General features: G+C 48.1%; 1 protein-coding gene across 2 annotated transcripts in view; it reads right to left on the bottom strand.

Moving 5' to 3' along the window:
- SAMD10 (sterile alpha motif domain containing 10) overlaps positions 1 to 19063 on the bottom strand; it is a 54381-nt gene extending 35318 nt beyond the window's left edge. The window contains exon 1 of one of the 2 annotated variants that reach the window (XR_008331254.1): positions 18454 to 19063. Coding sequence is in view for 1 of the 2 variants with exons in the window: in XM_053394563.1 (XP_053250538.1) it covers positions 18454 to 18565 (112 nt within the window). In the remaining variant the exon portion in view is untranslated. The remainder of the gene's footprint in view (positions 1 to 18453) is intronic. The other variant, XM_053394563.1, reaches the window with a different exon arrangement.
- Between the last annotated feature and the right edge of the window lie 1475 nt (positions 19064 to 20538).

Below are 20538 nucleotides of genomic sequence, written 5' to 3'. Positions count from 1 at the left end.
TATTATGAAAATGATATACAGGTGGTACATGACCCCAGTCAAGCTTGCAAAAATCTATCATTTGCCCGATAATAAATGTTGGAAATGTAAGGAAACTGAAGGTATATTCTTTCACCTTTGGTGGACGTGCCCTAGGATTAAGGCTTTCTGGGAAATGATATATAATGAATTGAAAAAGGTATTTAAATATACCTTCTTGAAGAAACCAGAGGCCTTTCTCCTGGGTATGGTCGGCCAAGTGGTGCCAAAGAAGGACAGAACTTTTTTTATGTATGCTACAACAGCAGCAAGAATACTTATCGCAAAGTATTGGAAGACAGAAGATCTACCCACCGTGGAAGAATGGCAGATGAAGGTAATAGATTATATGGGACTGGCAGAAATGACCGGCAGAATCCGAGACCAGGGAAAAGAGACGGCGGAAGAAGATTGGAAGAAATTTAAGGACTATCTTAAGAAACATTGTAAAATTATTGAATGTTAGAACGATGTGGATTTTGAAATTAAGGGGTTTTTAGCTGTAATGATTCTGTAATTAAGAAAAGAAAGGTCAAAAACTATATAGAAATTAGGGGAAGGATTTGCTGAATTGAACTAATTAGAGATTGGAATACAGAGAGGGGAGGTATGAGGAGGTCGGGAAAGTAAGTTTTATGAATATAGGGGATTGAAATTATATTTGTTTGTTGTATGTGTTTTGTATGTATTTTTGTTGTTTCTGTTTGTTCTTTTGTTTTTTCTACTTTATATAAATCTTTAAAACTTTAATAAATATCTTATAAAAAAAAATGAAAGGCTGCAAACGAGGCTGGCTCCAGGTTTGACAGCAAAGGGCTTCAAATGCACGCCCATTTATCCTGGCATCACCTGGTGACAGTGGCATGTGACCCTTAAAATTTCCAGCAACGTCCCTGATAATTTTGGGGGACAGTGGGAAATTGAAACAGTGGTTTGCAGACCCAGATGTCTGGCTCCAGACTGACAGCCTGCCCTGCTGGGCCAGTGACTGACAGCGACTCACAGGTGCTGGGTGCTGATGCTGGGCCCGGCTGCAAAAACGCTTTGGGGGGGGGGTTGATTTATCACCATTTGTTTAAGTAATTAATTGATCGATCAATTACGTTTAGATACATGAGAATTGTTCCATGCAACTTGGAAGGTGGTGGACACCTCCTTCGCTGGAGGTTCTTAAACAGAGGTCAGATGACCACCTGTCGGGGATCCTTTAGTCGTCATTCCTGCATCGCAGGGGGTCAGTCTAGATGAACCTTGGGAGTCCCAACTCTGCAGTTCTTTGATTCTGTGAGCTCTGTATTCTATGGAATAATAATAACAACAATGAACAGTTTTATGCCCAGAGTGGCTGGGGAAACCCACCCAGATGGGCTGGTTATAAATAATAAAATTCTTCTTCTTCTTCTTCTTCCTCCTCCTCTTCTTCTTCAAGCTATGCTCCAAGAGCCATTTTGGGGTCTGGATCTGAGCTGGCAACCTAACACCAAACTGCATGACAGAGAAAAAGGGGAGGAGGAGTTAGCGCCCTGACACCACAGAGAAGTGCCTTTTGAGATGCTGTAAGTGGGTGCAATTTTTGACGATTTCATGGTTTATACCTCTCCAGCTCTTAAAATGGTTTCCTCTAGATTGCCTTAATTGGTGTTATATGAGTGTTGTGCCGTGAAATGATTTTAAACTGCCGTTTTAACAGCTGAGTTTTATTGGAAGAAGAGGTTTCAGTTTTGCATTTTACATTTTATTTATACGCGCAAGACAATCTTGGGAGGGTTTTTGCCCTGAGACGCAGCATAGACATGTTTAAATAACAAATACGATAAACTCAGGGGAAGGGGGAAATCAGCTTTGCGATGGCAGGATCTGCCCCATATGTGCGGGAGGGATTCTTCGCAGACATTCTAATGAAGGGGCAGCCCAAAAATTGGTATTCACGAACTTCCCGAAGCCTAAGGGCTTCCTTACAGGGAAACAGCGAATAATGAACTTTGTATCTAGCCTAAATGACATACTGTTAATTCTAATGATATCATCTCGGTGGAATATCTACATTATGATGGTCACTCAGTGAGAGCACTGACCACTTTTAGGGATCAGAACCTGGCCAAGTTTATTTTTAGGTCAAGACCTGCCTTTTTAAAAGCACGGATAACAATACTTAGGCTCTTTGAAAATAAGGCTCCTTTGAGGCCCCCTTTTGAAAACTAAGCAGGCAAATTTTAGAAAGGGGAAACAAATCTCAAAATTCTGGCCTGACAAACAGAATCCGCAATGCCTTGTGAGCAAAGGTGAGGATTTCTTTACTATGGAAGAAAATATCCTAATTGACCAATTCTGGATGTTCCCACCATTAATACAAACTGACATCTTGGGAAGACTAGACAAGCTAAGAGATAAGCTGGCCGAGAGAGCTTCAGGCAACGAGGTTATTAAGGGGGACCAAAAAAAGACCACAACACATAACCTTCAGATCAAAGCGGAGATCAACTTTCCAACATGGTACCCTCTAAATGTTGATGGGCCAGAACTCCCATCAACCCTTGCCAGCATAGCTGATGGGTGAAAATTGACGCAGTGGTGCACAGCTTGAGACTGGACCTCCCCATCTCCCCCACAGGTTCACTGTATCCACTTGGAGCCAAATTCTTTGCATTTAACCTTTTTAAAAATGTAAATAGTAAATGGGGTGTGTGTCTCTGGCTGGCTGATAACCATCAGAATCCTTAGCAGGTGTAGAGAACAACAACAATAGCAACAACAACAACAATATATTTATTTATTATTTATTATTTATACCCCGCCCATCCGGCTGGGCTTCCCTAGCCACTCTGGGTAGCTTTCAACAAAATATTAAAAAACAGTGGTACCTCAGGTTGCATACGCTTCAGGTTACAGACTCCGCTAACCCAGAAATAGTAACTCGGGTTAAGAACTTTGCTTCAGGATGAGAACATAAATCGCGCAGAGGCAGCAGGAGGCCCCATTAGCTAAAGTGGGGCTTCAGGTTAAGAACAGTTTCAGCTTAGGAACGGACCTTCGGAACGAATTAAGTACGTAACCAGAGGTACCACTGTATAGTAATGCATCAAACATTAAAAGCTTCCCTAAACAGGGCTGCCTTCAGATGTCTTCTAAAAGCCAGATAGTTGTTTATCTCTTTGACATCTGATGGGCGGGCGTTCCACAGGGCAGGAATCACCACCGAGAAGGCCCTCTGCCTGGTTCCCTGTAACTTAGCTTCTCGCAGTGAGGGAACCGCCAGAAGGCCCTCGGAGCTGGACCTCAGTGTCCGGGTAGAATGATGGGAGTGGAGACGCTCCTTCAGATATACTGGACTGAAGCCATTTAGGGCTTTAAAGATCAGCACCAACACTGTGAATTGTGCTCAGAAACGTACTGGGAGCCAATGTACCGTAGGTCTTTCAGGACTGGTGTAATGTGGTCTCGGCGGCCGCTCCCAGTCCCCAGTCTAGCTGCCGCATTCTGGATTAGTTGTAGTTTCCAGGTCACCTTCAAAGGTAGCCCCACATAGAGCGCATTGCAGTAGTCCAAGCGAGAGGCGGAATTTCTTCCTTCCTTCCCCTTGCTGTGGTCCACTCAACTGAATTGACTCTTTGCATTGGGAGGAAATCTGCCTTGCCTTAGACACCGACTGGGATTCTCCCTCTATGCACAGCAAATTTTAGCTTCAGAGGTGGTTAGAAGCAGTTCATAAGTTACAAGAAAGGAGATTCCAACTAAACGTTGGGAAGAACTTTCTGACAATAAGAGCTGTTCGACATGATTGTCTCCTTCAGGACCACAGCATCACAGGAAAACCTTAATCCTGCTTGCCTGTTCTGATGCTGATAGCTCCCACCCCAGTTTATGCTGCTTGCATCGCACATGTAATTAAACTACGGAACTCACCACCACTTGAGACAGTGAATGGCCTCTAGATTTTAAAAGACGATCAGGCAAATTCCTACAGGAGAGGGCTCTTGGGGGCTACTACCTGCAATGGCTTTGCTTGTGCCTGCACGGTCGGAGGCCGCACTGTTTCTGAGTATCAGTTGCTGGAAAACACCGGAGGGGAGAGTTGCTCTTGTGCTTAGACCTTGCTTGCGGGTTTTCCACGGACATCTGGTCAGTCACTGTAAGAACAAGATGCTGGACTAGATAGGCTCTTCTTATGTTCTTATGCACTTCATTAAAGAGCGACCTTACCCTGCATGCTAAATACAGAAGCCACCTTTATTTACCCGTCAACTTAGGCCAGGGGTCAGCAAACTGTTACAGCAGGGGGCCGGTCCACTGTCCCTTAGACCTTATGGGGGGCCGGACTATATTTTTTGGGGGGGACGAATTCCTATGCCCCACAAATAACCCAGAGATGCATTTTAAATAAAAGGACACATTCTACTCATGTAAAAACACGCTGATTCCATGGGCCGGATTTAGAAGGCGATTCGGCGGGATCCGGCCCCCGGGTCTTAGTTTGCCTACCCTTGACTTAGGCAACTGAAAAGGGCAGGAAGAGGTGAGCCAGTCTCTTCTGGACAGCAAAATGAAAGAGCACCAGTCCCCACATTGCTTTCCTTTCTGTGATTTCCTGGCCGTGATGTACATTTTGGCTCCCGCTTTGCCAAGCTGTCACTTTTGCCACAGCGGGCATTTTCTACCACGCCTAATTTTCAACACAATCAACACCACTTCCGAACCATAAAATTAAAACAACAATGCTCCCCTTCTCACCCTCAGCTAACAATAGCACAGCGTTTATCGCTTCTGCTCTCCAGTCGTTTTCTACCAAAAAACTTAAATTAAGCAACTAGAGGGTGGGAAACAACGAAAACAACGCCTTTGAAGAACTCTCTTTGATTTATTAGCCCCTTTATTACCAGAACTCCACTCAGCACTTCTGCAAATGCATTCAGGTCAAAGCGTCCAAGATGGCTTCATAAACACTCAGTTTCACTGCTCCTGTGAAGGAAAGTTCTTTAATTTGCCAAGCCCCACGGAGGAGGAGGAGGAGGAGGCAGCAGCGAAGGAGGAAGAGGAGAGAGAAGAGAGTATCTTGAAAAGAAAAAAGTTTCCCCTGCCATCAAGAATTGCATCTCCACCCCACCCCATACCCTGCAAATGCCCTGGGAAAACCAGGACATCCTCTATTTTTCATGCGAGAGAACAGCAGCTATTTGGGGCGTCAAGATCTCAAGTGATCTCACGCCCCCCCAAGCACCCCTTTTTAGCGGCTGTGATCTCATGCGGGTCACTAACCCAGAAGATGCGTGCCCCCGTTTTTGGCCAGGAACGTTGAAATGTATACAGTGGTACCTCTGGTTGCGAACGGGATCCATTCCGGAGCCCCGTTCGCAACCTGAAGGCAACACAACCCGCGTCTGCGCACACGCGGGTCGCAATTCGTCACTTCTGCGCATGCGCGTGACGTCATTTTGCGTGTCTGCACATGCGCGAGCAGCGAAACCCGGAAGTAACCCTTTCCGGTACTTCCGGATCGCCGCAGGACGTAACCTGAAAAGACATAACCTGAAGCTAACGTAACAAGAAGTATGACAGTACCGCCCCGACAGTACAGTCTCAATGGATGCAGCTTTTTGCAACATGGAGTGAAGGAGCAAGCTACGCCTGTTGAATATCTTGCTGCGATGCAGCTCCTGAAGAAATCCAAGCAGCACACATGCTTGCTCTGTCTCCACAACTGGTGGCAGTAAATGCTTCTAAACCACAGGAGCAGAGAGCAATGAGAAGCCTCTGAATGACTGTGGAAGCTCCAGGATCTGCCAACTGCTACAGTCATCTGCTGAAAGCCCTGTACTTTTTGCTTTCTCACTGAGCAGCACTTGGTTCCCTGTTGCGACTTCCATTATTCTTCTCTCCTGCCTCCTCTCAACCACCCTGTTAGGCAGGTTCGGCTGAGAGGTGGGCTTCTCGACTGGGGATTTGAACCCTGGTCTCTCTGGTTCCAGTCCAGCAATCAAACCATTGGAACAGTCTTCCGCAACCTGGTGCCATCCAGATGTCTCATGGCTGGGGCTGATGGCAGTTGCTTCCCCAAACATCTGGAAGGCACGTGATTGGGGAGGAATGAAGGACACAGCATTGGTGTGAGAGAGACAGAGAATTACTTTTCAGCATTACATTATTATTTATTAAATTTGTATATTATTTATTAAATTTGTATAAATTTGTATGGTGCTTTGCAACATGAAAATATAAAATGAGAACATAAAGTACACAATTACACAAAAATAAATAAAACCCTCCCACAAGCACATTTAAAAGGCCATGAAATGTTAGTCAAATATAAAATAAATAATAATAATAATAATAATAATAATAATAATATTTATACTCCGCTCATCTGGCTGGGTTTCCCCAGCCACTCTGGGCGGCTCCCAACAAAATATTAAAAACATATTATAGCATTAAACATTAAAAGCTTCCCTAAATAGGGCTGCCTTCAGGTGTCTTCTAAAAGTAGGATAGTCCTGGTTACAGAGAAATGTTTTCATCTTGCACCGAAAGATATGCAAGAAACATGCCAGGCTTGCCTCCCTAGGGAAGGGCATCCCACAAGTGGGGAGCCACCACAGAAAAGGCCCTACGGCACTCTCATGGAGGAAGGGCCTCAGATGATGATCTGGGGAGTAGCAGTCCTTGAGTAAACAAACATAGGATTGGGTCGGCTTGCAAAGCTGAGACACGTACTTCCTTGCTGAGTGCAACCCACACAACATATCACGTTAAAGTGCTTCGGAAATAGGGCAGTTAGCCTCCGGATCCTATGAGCTATTTATCTCCAGGCAGGGAAATGGATTTGTGGTCAGGAATGACAAGCTAGGTGCATGTTCTTCAGTAACAGGCAACAAAGAAAATCAAGAGTCTCCTGGGATTCCTTTGGAAAGGAGAATCAATCACATGGATCCAGCGCCTTCCCACCGCAGCTTTTTATGTACTAGCTGTACTTGATCAGAGAACCAGGCAGGAAGGAACGCTCGCTGTGGTCTAACTTCTTTTCTTCGGCTGAACATGTTGGTTTTAATCCCTCTTCCGTGAGAGGTAACAAACTCGGAGCATCATTAGCAGAGCAGCTTTCCTTCCAAAGGAGAGACTGTTGGGTTCTTAAGAATCAAACTGGACGTGATGTTTTTCCTCAGGACTCTGGGAGGTAGGGGTAGGGGAAGTTTAATTCATCGTCTTGCTTGAGATGCAAGAAGCAGCTTCAGAGACTTTTTACAGAGACACTGGCATAGCGGTTAGACTGTGGGACTAAGACCTGGGAGACAAGGATTTAAATTCCCACGTGTCCATGAACCTCACAGGACCTCGCCAGCCACTGTCTTGACATCAAATATATCACAGGGTTTCTGTGATGATGAAATGAAGAGAGGGAGAACCACGCATGCCACATTGAGTTCTTTGGGGGGGAAGTGGGATAGAAATGTTAGGATATTCGTAATCCTATGTGGTCCATGAGTTTGACCAAACTGTGGGAGGCAGTGGAAGACAGGAGTGCCTGGCGTGCTCTGGTCCATGGGGTCACGAAGAGTCGGACACGACTAAACGACTAAACAACAACAATGTGGTCCAGAAAATTCTCAGGCTGATCTTGCCATAGGAGTAGTAGTAATAATACAGTGGTACCTCTGGTTGCGAACGGGATCCGTTCTGGAGGCCCGTTCGCAACATGAAAGGAATGCAACCCGCAGTGGCGCGTCTGTGCATGCGCGGGTTGCGATTCGCCGCTTCTGCACACGCGTGTGACGTCATTTTGTGCGTCTGCGCATGCGTGAGTGGCGAAACCCAGAAGTAACTCTTTCCAGTACTTCCGGGTCACTGTGGGACACAACTTGAAGAAATCTAACATGAAGCAAATGTAGCATGAGGTATGACTGTAATAATAATATATTATTTATATCCCACCTATCTGGCTGGGTTTCCCCAGCCACTCTGGATGGTTCACAATATTAAAAACACGATAAATACAAGGAGCACAGAAGAAGATCCCTGTAATAAGAGTCTCACATGATGCAGAAGGAGATGGGAGCTACAGCATTTGTAAGGGCTCTCCTGGATCAGACCAAAGACCCATCTGGTCCAGCAATCTGTCTCCCACAGAGGACGATGGCCAGATGCCTCTGGGAATCCCACAAGCACAGCGCGGGCGCAAGAGAGCAAGGCAGTTCGGTGCGCCTGCTGAAGATGCTCCTCTTGCACAACAAGCTTGGCATCTGTCTTGGATTTTAAGTGATTTTATGTATGTGCTGTTGTTGTTAAAATGTTTTCTTTCTTATTCATATGATAGAGCAGAGTTGAGCCCCACATTGGGCAAACGATTCCTGCACTGCAGGGGGTTGGACTAGATGACACAAGGGGTCCCTTCTAGGATTCTATTAAAAGATGCTTTTACATATGCAACTTTGTGTGTGTGTGTGCTGTTATATTGTAAATTGTTTCGGGATGCCTCATGAGAAATAATTCAGAACTGAAGTAAACAAAATAAGGCACAATATTAAGTAAACAAATTAAGGCGGCTAGGACCCACATACCTACAGGACTGCCTCTCCTGGTATGCCCCGTGGAGGACCTTAAGGTCCACAAATAACAACACTTTGGAGGTCCCAGGTTGCAAGGTGGTTAGACTGGTCTCAACTAGGGCCAGGGCCTTTTAAGTACTGGCCCAGACTTGGTGGAACACTGTCACAAGAGACAAGGGCCCTGCGGGACTTGACATCTTTCTGCAGGGCCTGCAAGACAGAGCTGTTCCGCCTGGCCTTTGGTTTGGATTTGGTCTGACCCTTATGTTTCCCTCCCCTTATGGTCTTGATTTATCGGCTATTTTAAAATGAGGCTGCATTTTAAATTGCATTTTAACCTGTATTTTAAATTGGTTTTCCATCCCCCTCTCCCCCCCCTTATGTTTTTACTGGGATTTTATTGGTGTTAGCCACCCTGAGCCCGGCTCTGGCTGGGGAGGGCAGGGTATAAATAAAAATTATTTATTATTATTATTTATTATTATTATTATTAAGCTTGGCTCTTAGGACTAGTCCTCACTGACGGATCTTCACTTCAGACTGTCCAGGGAAATGAATGCAATACACACATATATAAATATCCCCGACACACAGAAAACTAGCCAGCTAGGGCAGTGCCTCCAAAATTCTCTCCCAACTCTGCACTGGACCACGTGAATATTGATGAAAGCGATGGCAGCAGACCACAGAACAATTCCTAGTTTTAGATGCTGACTACGATCCTTTTTAAAAATTAACTTTGAGTCACTGTCGTTTATTTCTCCAAGGAAGACAGAGCCTTTTTCCTGTGTCAGTGCCGATCTTCCCCCTTCCAGGTGGAATGCCAGGATCTAAGAAGAATGATGGAGCAGTCACCGTACTTGCCATTCTTCAGGCACACACAGAGAAAGTCACCACCACATGCAGACTGAAAAAAACAGGGCTTTTTAATCCTTGTTAAGGCCTTGGTATGTTGTCGTTGTTGTTGTTTAGTCGTTTAGTCGTGTCCGACTCTTTGTGACCCCCTGGACCAGAGCACGCCAGGCACTCCTGTCTTCCACTGCCTCCCACACTTTAGTCAAACTCATGCTGGTAGCTTCGAGAACACTGTCCAACCATCTCTTCCTCTGTCGTCCCCTTCTCCTTGTGCCCTCCATCTTTCCCAACATCAGGGTCTTTTCCAGGGAGTCTTCTCGTCTCATGAGGTGGCCAAAATATTGGAGCCTCAGCTTCAGGATCTGTCCTTCCAGTGAGCACTCAGGGCTGATTTCCTTCAGAATGGAGAGGTTTGATCTTCTTGCAGTCCGTGGGACTCTCAAGAGTCCCCTCCAGCATCAGAATTCAAAAGCATCCATTCTTCGGCAATCAACCTTCTTTATGGTCCAGCTCTCACTTCCATACATCACTACTGGGAAAACCATAGCTTGAACTATACGGACCTTAAGGCCTTGGTTAGCTTTGCTTATTTGAGACCATTGTGTTTTTTGTTTTCACGGCAACACGAGTCGCCTAAGGTGGGCTGTGCCCCCAAAGGTGGCACAAAATTTTAGGAGCAAACAAACTCAGCCTTGAGTGCCTTTACGGAAAATCCATTTACTCACACAACTTGTGATCCTTTGAACTTGCTGCATCCTGTGGATTCTTAATTGGCAAATTTAACAAGTGTCTCTTTCCTCCTGCAGAAAGACAGCTTCAGATGCAGCGATAAAAGCTTTTCCTTTCTGCAGCTCAGGCCAGTTGTGAAGTAGGGATGGGGAACTTTTCTGGGCCATATTCCCTTCCGGGGGCCGCACTGCAGTGTTGGGCAGGGCCAGGTGCAAAAAAGGGGCAGAGCAAGGGATATACCTTTTTTTTTTACCTTTGTACAACACCTATGCAAAAATTCACAGGATTTTACAGGTCTCCCCCCCACAACCAATACATCTCTCCACCCTCCTTCCAGGTGAGCAAGAGGCACTAATATCACAGTTCAAGGATGCATTCCAGCCAATCAGAAATGCTCAAGGATGGGGGCGCGGCCTGTGGAGAGTCTGGAGGGTCACAGAGAGAGATGTGAAGGGCCAGATAAAAGAAAGTACTTTTTCATGCAGTGCAGAGTTTAACTATGGAACTCACTTCCACTGGAAGCAGTGAGGGCCATCAACTTGGATGGCTTTAAAAGAGAGTTGGACAAATTCATGGAGGAGAAGGCCTATCAATAGCTGCTAGCTAAGATGGTGATACCCCAGGACTGACCTGCTGGGAGACAAAGGGCCATGCCCTGCTTCTCTCCACCTGGTTTGGGGCAGGGCCCAACAGGCTCCATAAAGGACTACTGCTGCTTGACAGAGAGGGCTCTGTTTTTATTTTTATCTATTTATTTATCTACGTCATTTTAAATTGTTATTGATATTAATGTTGTATTTTTAGATTTTATGATTTACAGTCATACCTTGGATTACAGACGCTTCAGGTCACGTTTTTTCGGGCTACGGACTGCTGAAACCCAGAAGTACCGGAACAGGTTACTTCCTGGTTTCAATGGTCGCGCATGCACAGAAGCGCTAAATCTTGCTTTCCGCATGCGCAGTAGCACCGAATTGCAACCTGCGCGTGCATCCCGCATGGATCATGTTCGCAACCCGAACGTCTACTGTATATGGAAAACGTTTTCCATTTGGTTATGTACCTTTTGATGCATTTTATTTATTGCTTATGACTTTTGTTACGTTGGTAATTATGTAAATCTTGCCATGTTGCAAGCCGCCTTGAGCATAGGTTTAACTATGGAAAAGCGGAATACAGATAAAATGAAGATGCTGATGATGCTCTTTCTCCACTGGGTCAGAGGCAGTAATGCTTCTGAATGCCAGTGGCTGGAAACCACAGGAAGGGAGAATGCGGTTCCTGTGTTCGAATCCTGCTTTCTGGAGCCTGTGTTTGGTCACTGTGAGAACAGAATGCTGATCCAGAAGAGTTCTTCTTGTGTTCTTAGAAGTTCTTAGAAGGAACGGAAAACAGATTGATAACAGCACCCAGAGAGAATCAAAGAAAGTGGAAGGACAGAGTTTGGGAGGCAGATAGCCAATGCAATTCTGGGCTGCATCAATAGGAGTATAGCATCTAGATCAAGGGAAGTAATAGTGCCACTGTATTCTGCTCTGGTCAGACCTCACCTGGAGTGCTGTGTCCAGTTCTGGGCACCACAGTTCAAGAAGGACACTGACAAACTGGAACGTGTCCAGAGGAGGGCAACCAAAATGGTCAAAGGCCTGGAAACGATGCCTTATGAGGAACGGCTATGGGAGCTGGGCATGTTTAGCCTGGAGAAGAGGAGGTTAAGGGGTGATATGATAGCCATGTTCAAATATATAAAAGGATGTCACATAGAGGAGGGAGAAAGGTTGTTTTCTGCTGCTCCAGAGAAGCGGACACGGAGCAATGGATCCAAACTACAAGAAAGAAGATTCCACCTAAACATTAGGAAGAACTTCCTGACAGTAAGAGCTGTTCGACAGTGGAATTTGCTGCCAAGGAGTGTGGTGGAGTCTCCTTCTTTGGAGGTCTTTAAGCAGAGGCTTGACAACCATATGTCAGGAGTGCTCTGATGGTGTTTCCTGCTTGGCAGGGGGTTGGACTCGATGGCCCTTGTGGTCTCTTCCAACTCCATGATTCTATGATTCTATGATTAATAATAATGATGATGATGATGATGATGATGATAATAATACCAAGCAAGAGAGGGATGAGAGAGAAGCAGCTTACTCCCGTGAGTTCACTCGATAAGGAAGGCTTTTGCACCCCGTAATCCAAAGGCCCTCCCCTGTTTTTTAAATCATTCAATAAACTAACACTACGAACTTGATTGATCTGTGTGGTTTGGAATATCTCCCAAAGAATTTGCATACACAGCAGAGAAGGACCAGGGAGGAGGGTTTGGAGGAGATGGAAACCACACGATGAATTTGTTAGGCTTCTTTTGCAGGTGACAAGTCCTTTATATTAATGTGTTGAGGATCTGGGTGGGGGAGGAGAGGAATAAATGCTCTCCAGCGGCCATTCAAAGCAACTGGAAATGAGGCAGGCCACCCCAAGCCGGCATTTAAGACCACTTAACACAGTGGAAAGAACCTCCAGGTGCTCAGACTATTCTTATACGCCCCTGTTGAGATCGCCTTCTTCCTGGCTGAGGTCTCTCTCTCTTTTTTGCAAAGAGAACAATTGGGCTGTGTTTGCCCACTGAGCCCAGAGGTGTGATCAGAAAGGACAACTTGACCCCTTTCTTCACCTTCCCGTCTGAAAGAAACAACTTTGCAACCGCGACATCTTGCTTCGCCAGCTCCCGGCATCAGTCTCCTCTGCGTAAATATTATGACAAGCTTTTTTCCGTTCCTTTTTTGAGGGGTAAGACACTCAAATTACTGTTACATTGTAAAACACGATGGGGACGTTTTATCAATGGGCTTTTTTTTTTTGCTGGGGCTGCACCTGAGCCAATGCTCAGCCCAAGAACTTACTGTTCTGGGGTTTGGCTATGGAATATGCGAGTAATAAAAAGAAAATACGAGCATGTGCAAAGTGCATTTCAGCAAGTAATCAGAACTGGCTCCCACATATCTGGGAGTAGAAGCTGCCAGAAAAGATAATGCAGCTTCTATCAGGCCTGAACTTGCTCATAACATTTTTAGTTGCAATGAATTTGACATAATCCTTGCCTTTTCTAAAGCCAGCTGGGCTAGCAGCCAGGTCCAAATCTTACAGCAGCATCTTGGAGTTCACCAATCTCTGGCGAGATGCAATCTCACTAGGAGGCATGGGTGAGTCACTTTCTCACAGTCTTGGTTCCTTATCTGTAAAATGGGAATAATACTGAGTTGAGTCATGGGGCTGGCTGTCCTGCCTCAGCCTTTAAGGCTAGGATGGGCTGCTAAGCTCAAACCACAGCAAGGATGTGATGCAAGGACATCGGCACCTGCTCAGCTGGGAAGCAGCATGAACCACAGAGAGAAATAGCCAGAGCTTTCAGCACTTGGAGCAAAACAGCTGCAATTGTTTGATGGCAGGGGCTGTTACTTCCCCGACCTGCTTACCCAGCCCCCCTTCCACGCTAGAGAGACAGCGTGTCACAATGGTTAGATCGCTAGACTATGGCTGCACGCACACCGTCCAGATAAAGCAGACGGCTCCCCCAAAGAATCCTGGGAGCTGTAGTTTGTTAGGGGTGCTGGGAATTAGAGCTCTGTGTGTGGTGAACTATAATTCCCAGGATTTGAGAACTACAATTCCCAGCACCTGTAACAAACTGGGGCCATCGTCCCCCTCTTTAGTGTTGTAAGTAGGGCACACCACTGTTTAAACAACTGGGGCGGCTGCCAACACATCCGGCCCAGAAGCAAACCAAAGTGGCTCACAGATCAAATGGACTAGTGACTTGATTTGGGGAAAGGGAATTTATATTGGTTTGGTGTTGATGCGGATGTGTTGCTTTCGTTTGTTACAGCAGGATCCCCTTGCACAGGTGCCCCACTTGTCTCAAGCTACCTAGGGCCATCGCCATTCCTGCCTTACATGAACCACCAGCAATATGTTTTAGAATCGTAGAGTTGGAATGGGTTCCCTCACGGTCATCTAGTCCAACCCTCTGCAATGCAGAAATCTTTTGCCCAACGTAGGGCTCAAACCCGCGACCCTGAGATTAAGAGCCTCATGCTTTGTCAACGGAACTATCTCTTCCTTGCAAGACTGTCGTGAGGGCTGATGCCTGGATAGCACAGTTGGTCAGAGCGTGGTGCTGACAACCCCAAGGTTGCAGGTTCGATCCTCGTATGGGGCAGCTGCATATTCCTGCATTGCAAGGGGTTGGACTAGATGATCCCCAGGGTCCCTTCCAGCTCTACAATTCTATGACAGTTGAGATATTGCACGTGAAGCACTCCGGGATAGAATGACCTAAGAGCTACATGCTTTGTACAGGAGAGCAGCCTCAAACATGATGGCTGCATGGCTTGAGCTGTAAGGGAATAAAGGGTCCCTGCAGAGATCACTTTCCTTCTGCGTTCCTGATGATTTCCACTTGTGATGCTATCTGGGCTGTTATAAGTGAACCTGCTTTCAATGCCCTCTGCACCTGCAAAAGTTTCAGGGTAGACATACGGCTTTGTTTCCAGCAATTATGCGGTAAGAAGTGTTGCATACCTAATAAAGCAGAAGGGCATGCGGGTGGTCAAGTATAAATCCACAGCTAATGCGCCACTAAATGGCGCTGTGGTCTAAACGACTGAGCCTCTTGGGCGTGCTGATCAGAAGGTTGACGGTTCGAATCCCCGCGACAGGGTGAGCTCCAGTTGCTCAGTCCCTGCTCCTGCCAATCTAGCAGTTTGAAAGCACGTCAAAGTGCAAGTAGATAAATAGGTACCACTCCGGCGGGAAGGTAAATGGCATTTCTGTGCGCTGCTCTGGTTTCGGTGTTCCATTGTGCCAGAAGTGGCTTAGTCATGCTGGCCACATAACCCAGAAAAACTGTCTGTGGACAAATGTCGGCTCCCTCGGCCAGTAAAGCAAGATGAGTGCCGCAACCCCAGAGTCGTCTGCGACTGGACTTAACTGTCAGGGGTCCTTTACCTTTAATCCACCATTATTATGTCAATGATATGTTGGGAGGATACATCCACAAAAAGACATCGGTCCAGAGGGGCCCAAGAAATCCCGGGTTCAAATCTCAACCTAGCCAAGCACTCACAAACAACAACCAGCCTCTGCCTGTCTATTCCCGAGGATGTTGCTCAATGGAACTTACTCAAGTGCTACGTTGGTATCCTGTCCTTCCTCCAAGAATCATAGACTTGTAAGGGATCCCAAGGGTCATCTAGTCCAACCCCGTATAGAAGCAGCATGTATGTTCCCCATCCACCAATCCAGCCTCACAACAACCCTGCGGGGTGGGTGGGTGACTAGGACAAATCACTCAATTCAGTTTCATGTCTCAGATATAGGGGGCCAACCCCAGATTGCCCTGGTCCTAGTCTGAAACTCGGCTCTAACCACTATGATACACTGTCTCCCAGGGCAAAAGTGGTGGCGGGCAGCAATTATGTCTTCTCCTGGGACCTCTTTTTCCAGTTCCATCAGAGTGAATGGAGAAAAAAGGAGGAACTTCTGCTCCATTTGCTTGTGCAGAAGGCGAGAAAGTGAAAATGGGGGTGGCTCATTGGTCCCACCCCCCAAAATGACATCCAAGGGTCCAGGGTCCAGAAAGGATATTATGGGGCCCATGCAGTCTTTCAGATTTTGTATGGCCTCCTCCAGGAAACCCATTTACTTGCTTTCCCAAATCTTATGTGGGCTTTACTCATTCATTCATATCTGCCTATGGGGTGTTTATACGACAGTGAGCATTCATTCCCATTCACTTGCAGGGGGCTGGCTGGCTTGCTTGCTTGCTTGCTCTATCTATCTATCTGTCTGTCTGTCTGTCTATCTATCTATCTATCTATCTATCTATCTATCTATCAATCATCTATCTATCTATCTATCTATATCATCTATCTATCTATCTACATCTTCCTCTTAATTGTTCATTCATCCCCCCCACACACACTTTGCATTGTGTTTTCCTGCTAACTTCCTATCCACCAAAAGTCCTTTTTTAAAGTTAATTTGCTCTGTTAGGGCAACAAGAGTGCTTTAAATCCACTTTAACTACAGAAGCCTAGATTTCTGGTATGTCTTTGGATCCGTCCCACAAGGTGTCGAAAATATTGGGGTACAGTCCCATCATCCCTGACCTCTGCCCAACATCTGGATGGCCACAGGTTCCCCCCCACTCTCACCCCAGAGGACTTTCTCCAATTAGTTTGGAGGGCCCAAACTCTTGCCCCACATATAGCAGCTACCTGTTCTGCGTAGTGTGCTGGGCTAGCCCAGAACAAACATGGACTGCTTTGTACATTTTAAAACACTGTATAAATGTGACGGCAGTACGCCGTTGTCGTGCATCGCTGCGGAATAACTACCACCCCAGGCTCCTTCCTCGCAGTTGCAAAACACTGACCGGAAACCCATTTTGCTCCTTTTAAAAGTGGTTGGGGAGAACCTTGATGGAGATCACTCTTTCGCCACTCAGAGCTTGACAAGGTCATCAAAGGATGTCGAGGGATAACACGGCAGGGATCTTGAGATTACTCCTCTACCGCCTTCTCACCCCTCCGAACCGTCTCCGAACCGCGCGTCCACATTTACTCTGAATTATTCAGTCTGGAAGATTGCATGGAAATGCTGTTTACACACATCTGTGCATCCTCAAGGCTTGCTCCCAGGGTGATTCTGTTTAGGAAGGGTATCTGTCCCTAAACATGTATGTGTGCTGAATTCAGTGGGGCTTATTGAAAGAACCATAGCTCAGTGGTAGAATCACACCCAAATGTCCCAGGTTCAGTTCCCAATGACATTTCCAGTTAGGGCTGCGAGAAACTCCCGTCTGAAATCCTGGACTGCAGCTTCTGATCAATGGAGACAAATAACCGAGATGGATGGAACAACGCTCCGTATAAAGGGAGCCTCCTTGTTTAGGAAATGTCTGTCAATGCTCAGTGCTCGTACTTGTGAGTGAGTACTGTTGCAAGCAGTGGGAGTTACTCCCTCGTAAACATGGCTGGCATACGAGCTGCAACATTATTTAGTTGCCCTGTGCTTCCAACAACCAGGAGGCTTCCAGATATTTTGGACTTCAAATCCTATCGGTCTCATCCAGCACAGCTGTTCTAACTGGATGCAAGGCTATTCTTTCTCTCTCTTATCGCACTTTACAGCTCTCACATTGGACAGGTAGAATATACTCTGCTTTGGAAAACTCACAGCACTCCACAGAAGGTCTAATTAGAAGCGAAGCCTCTCTAAAGGCTGGGAATGGTTTTCAGCAATTTGGAATGTAAAAAGCACCTGCAGAGCAAAGGGTGCCCCTGACCATGTGCAGAATGGCAGTCACTCCCACACTGAATAACCTCTACACAACATCTGAGGGTACCCAGGCCAGAGACTGGGGCTTAGCAGGCTTAACACCCGCAACCTCTTTTTTTAAAAGAAGAAATTAAAACAGCCCCTGCAACAGTGTTCCTTGTGCCTGAGATACAAGCATTCCCAGCAGCAACCTCTCTCCTTAAATCTGCTGTCAGTTGGCAGTCTCAGACACTTCCCATCCCATACTGGTCAAGACAGGAGCAGCTCAAGGAAGCCGACTCCTGTGCAAATGTGCCCAGGGATGCCAGTTTCTCATTTTGTTCACTTTAAAGATACCCAGGACAGAACCCACCACCACAAAAGCAGCCAAGTCACAGAGCCTCATTTTCACCTCTGACATTGGAATCGGAAGTCAAGGGGGACACTGAGCCTGTGCAGAGTGCTCCCCGTGCACGCATGGGAGGACGCCACAGTAACCTACCTAGACATCAGGGGACGGCTACCAGGTCAGACATCTTTTCACAAACCCAGCGCTGGGGAGAGTCCGTGCAACCATTGCCTCCCTACACGGGCACATGATGCTACTCGCAAGCATCGGGGCACCTTCCGAGCCCCACACCCCCTCTTCGGCCCAACCACCTACGCGCATCAGAGCCTCAGGCATGCTCATCCTTCATCCTCACCCGCAAGACGGAAGAATAGCTGGCGACCCCCAGCCCTTCACCTCCCTTTCTGTCTCTTAAGCTCTTGTTCCTCATCCACACACCGTGCGCGCCTAACTTAACCCGGAGGTCGAACAAACGCCCTCCGGAGTCCCACCATGATGCGATGATTAGAAGAGCCCCGGAGGGCATCAGCCAAGCCCTCGAGCCGGACTCAGAACAAAGAGCCACCCCGCTCACCTGAGAGCCACAGGCGAGGGTCGCCAGGTACCCAAAGCTGCCCAGGCGCGCGCCCCGTGACGGCTACCCTTGCGCCGCTTCCTTACCTTCCATCTCCTTGGTCTCGCCGCAGTTCATCGCCAGAGCTCGTTCATGGCCCCCTCCCGTGTCCGGCAAGGGGTTGCCTTTGGAGCGGAATTCCGCGAACATCAAGCGCATGCGGCCCGAGGCGCGGGGATGGGCGGCGGGATTCAGACGATCGGCGGTCTCGCGCAAAGAGCTCCGGGCTGGGCGGGGCAGGGCAGGAGCCCGCGTTGCTGCCGCTGCCGCTCGTGTGGACGGAGCCCGGCGCTCTCCTCCTCTCCACGTTCAAGACACTTCGGCAAAGTGGCCAGCGCTCGCCTTGCGCACCGCCTATCACTGCAAATCCGCCTCCTCCTCTTTCCCTCCTCCCTTCCCGCTTTTGTCTCTTTCTGTCTCTCTCTCTCTCCTACTCTCAAGTCACCCGACGACGCTGCTGCTGCCGGATCGGAGGGAGACGATGCTCAAACACGCCCCTCGCCGACATCCCTGCAAGGTCATCCTCGCCGCCGCCCGTGCCAGCCCTTGCCTCGTTGCGCAGCGAGGCGCACGGCAGAGTCCAACAACAAGGCGATCATTTCGCCTTCGCCCCCGCCGCCGGTCCTCCCACCCCGAGCTGGGCGGGGAAGGGCCGCGGACGCAGCGGCTGCCTGCAAGTCCCGGACAAAGCCCGGCAAGCAGGCGAGGCGTGGTGCTGCTGGTGGCGGCGCGCCTTGGAGCGCCGCTGCGCGCGTCTCCAGCGCGCCGAGAGCCCTTCGCCGGCGCCTGGGCTGGGCCCAGCAGGCACGACCCCGGCTCGGGCAGGGAGGAGAAGCTCTCCGCGAGGTTGCGAAAGGAGGAGGAGCCGCGGGAGGCGGGAGCCGCCGGGATCGGGCCTGCAACCTGCCAGGGAAAGGAGCCGGGAGCCGCACGGCGTGCCCCACCGGGAGGTGCTTCGTAGCGCGGCTGGCGAGGGCGCGTTGGCAGTAGGCGAGGTCAAGGCTCGCGGGCCACCTCTCGGCCGCCAGGCCAGCGTGGGCACCATCCGGCCGGGTGCTGGCTGGCTCGGGCGAACAGCAGCTCTCCCTGCGCGATCCCTCCCATCCCGCCGCTGGCTTTTCCCCGGCGGCCACCGCCCCGAAGGGCTCTCGGCTTGGCCGGCTGCCGCGCAAGGGCGCTCTCGGGGAGGCCTCCGCCGTCGCCCCGCGCTTGGGAGCGCACGTGCTCCCGCTGCGCACACGCCCCGATCCGCCTCGCCCTGCCCTGCCTCTGGTTGGGCTGGTTTTCCCAGCCGTACCTAGTTTTATTTATTTATTACCCCACGCCTTTTGCAGTGCAATACTATGCATATCTACCCAGATCAATGGCTTACTCCCAAGTAATCCTATGCACGCTTACCTCGGAGAGCAACCCAATCGAATTCGTTAGAGCTTCCAGATGTAGGCATCCAGAGGGTTGAATTGATTAATCTTTTAGTTTTTTTAAATTATTATTATTATTATTAATAATGCCCTTGGCTTTATTGCTATGGGGTGTGTGTTTTAAATTACAGACTGTCTTTTCTTAAGCTGCTTCTCAGCCACTTTCAGAATTAAAATAAAATAAAACATACTCTGAGATCGGAAGGAAGCTCACCTGTCATTTAGCCTCAAGCCTCCATAAGGGAGGGATCAGCTATTATATATTTGTAGCCATATGCCAACGTCTTTCTAGAGTTGCCTGTTTTATTCCTCCCTCTCTCGATCCTTTGTTTCCTCCACCACCACCCCTCCTGATTAATGGTTGCTATTAGCTAGTCGGTTAGGGATAAGGCGGGTGCCATCCAATGTACACAGCGCTTGACAACAGCAGTCAGACAGACAGGGAACTAGCCACCTCCTGAGGAGCTGAGAGACTGTGCCTTGACAGCAGGGAAGTCAGAGGAACATAGGAAATACGCAGAAGAACACAGGAAACTGCCTTGCACTGAAACAGACCATCTTAATCCATACTGTCTTCACTGGCCAGCAGTAGCTCTCGTAGGGTTGAAAGGGACCACATGGGTCATCTAGTCCAGTGTTCCCCAACCTTGGGCCTCCAGCTGTTTTTGGACTACAACTCCCATCATCCCTCACTAGCAAGACCAGTGGTCA

This window comes from Podarcis raffonei, chromosome 6 (genome assembly GCF_027172205.1).
Source record: "Podarcis raffonei isolate rPodRaf1 chromosome 6, rPodRaf1.pri, whole genome shotgun sequence".
In the NCBI taxonomy this organism is placed as follows: Eukaryota; Metazoa; Chordata; class Lepidosauria; order Squamata; family Lacertidae; genus Podarcis; species Podarcis raffonei.
This window is presented reverse-complemented; position numbering and strand designations above follow the sequence as displayed.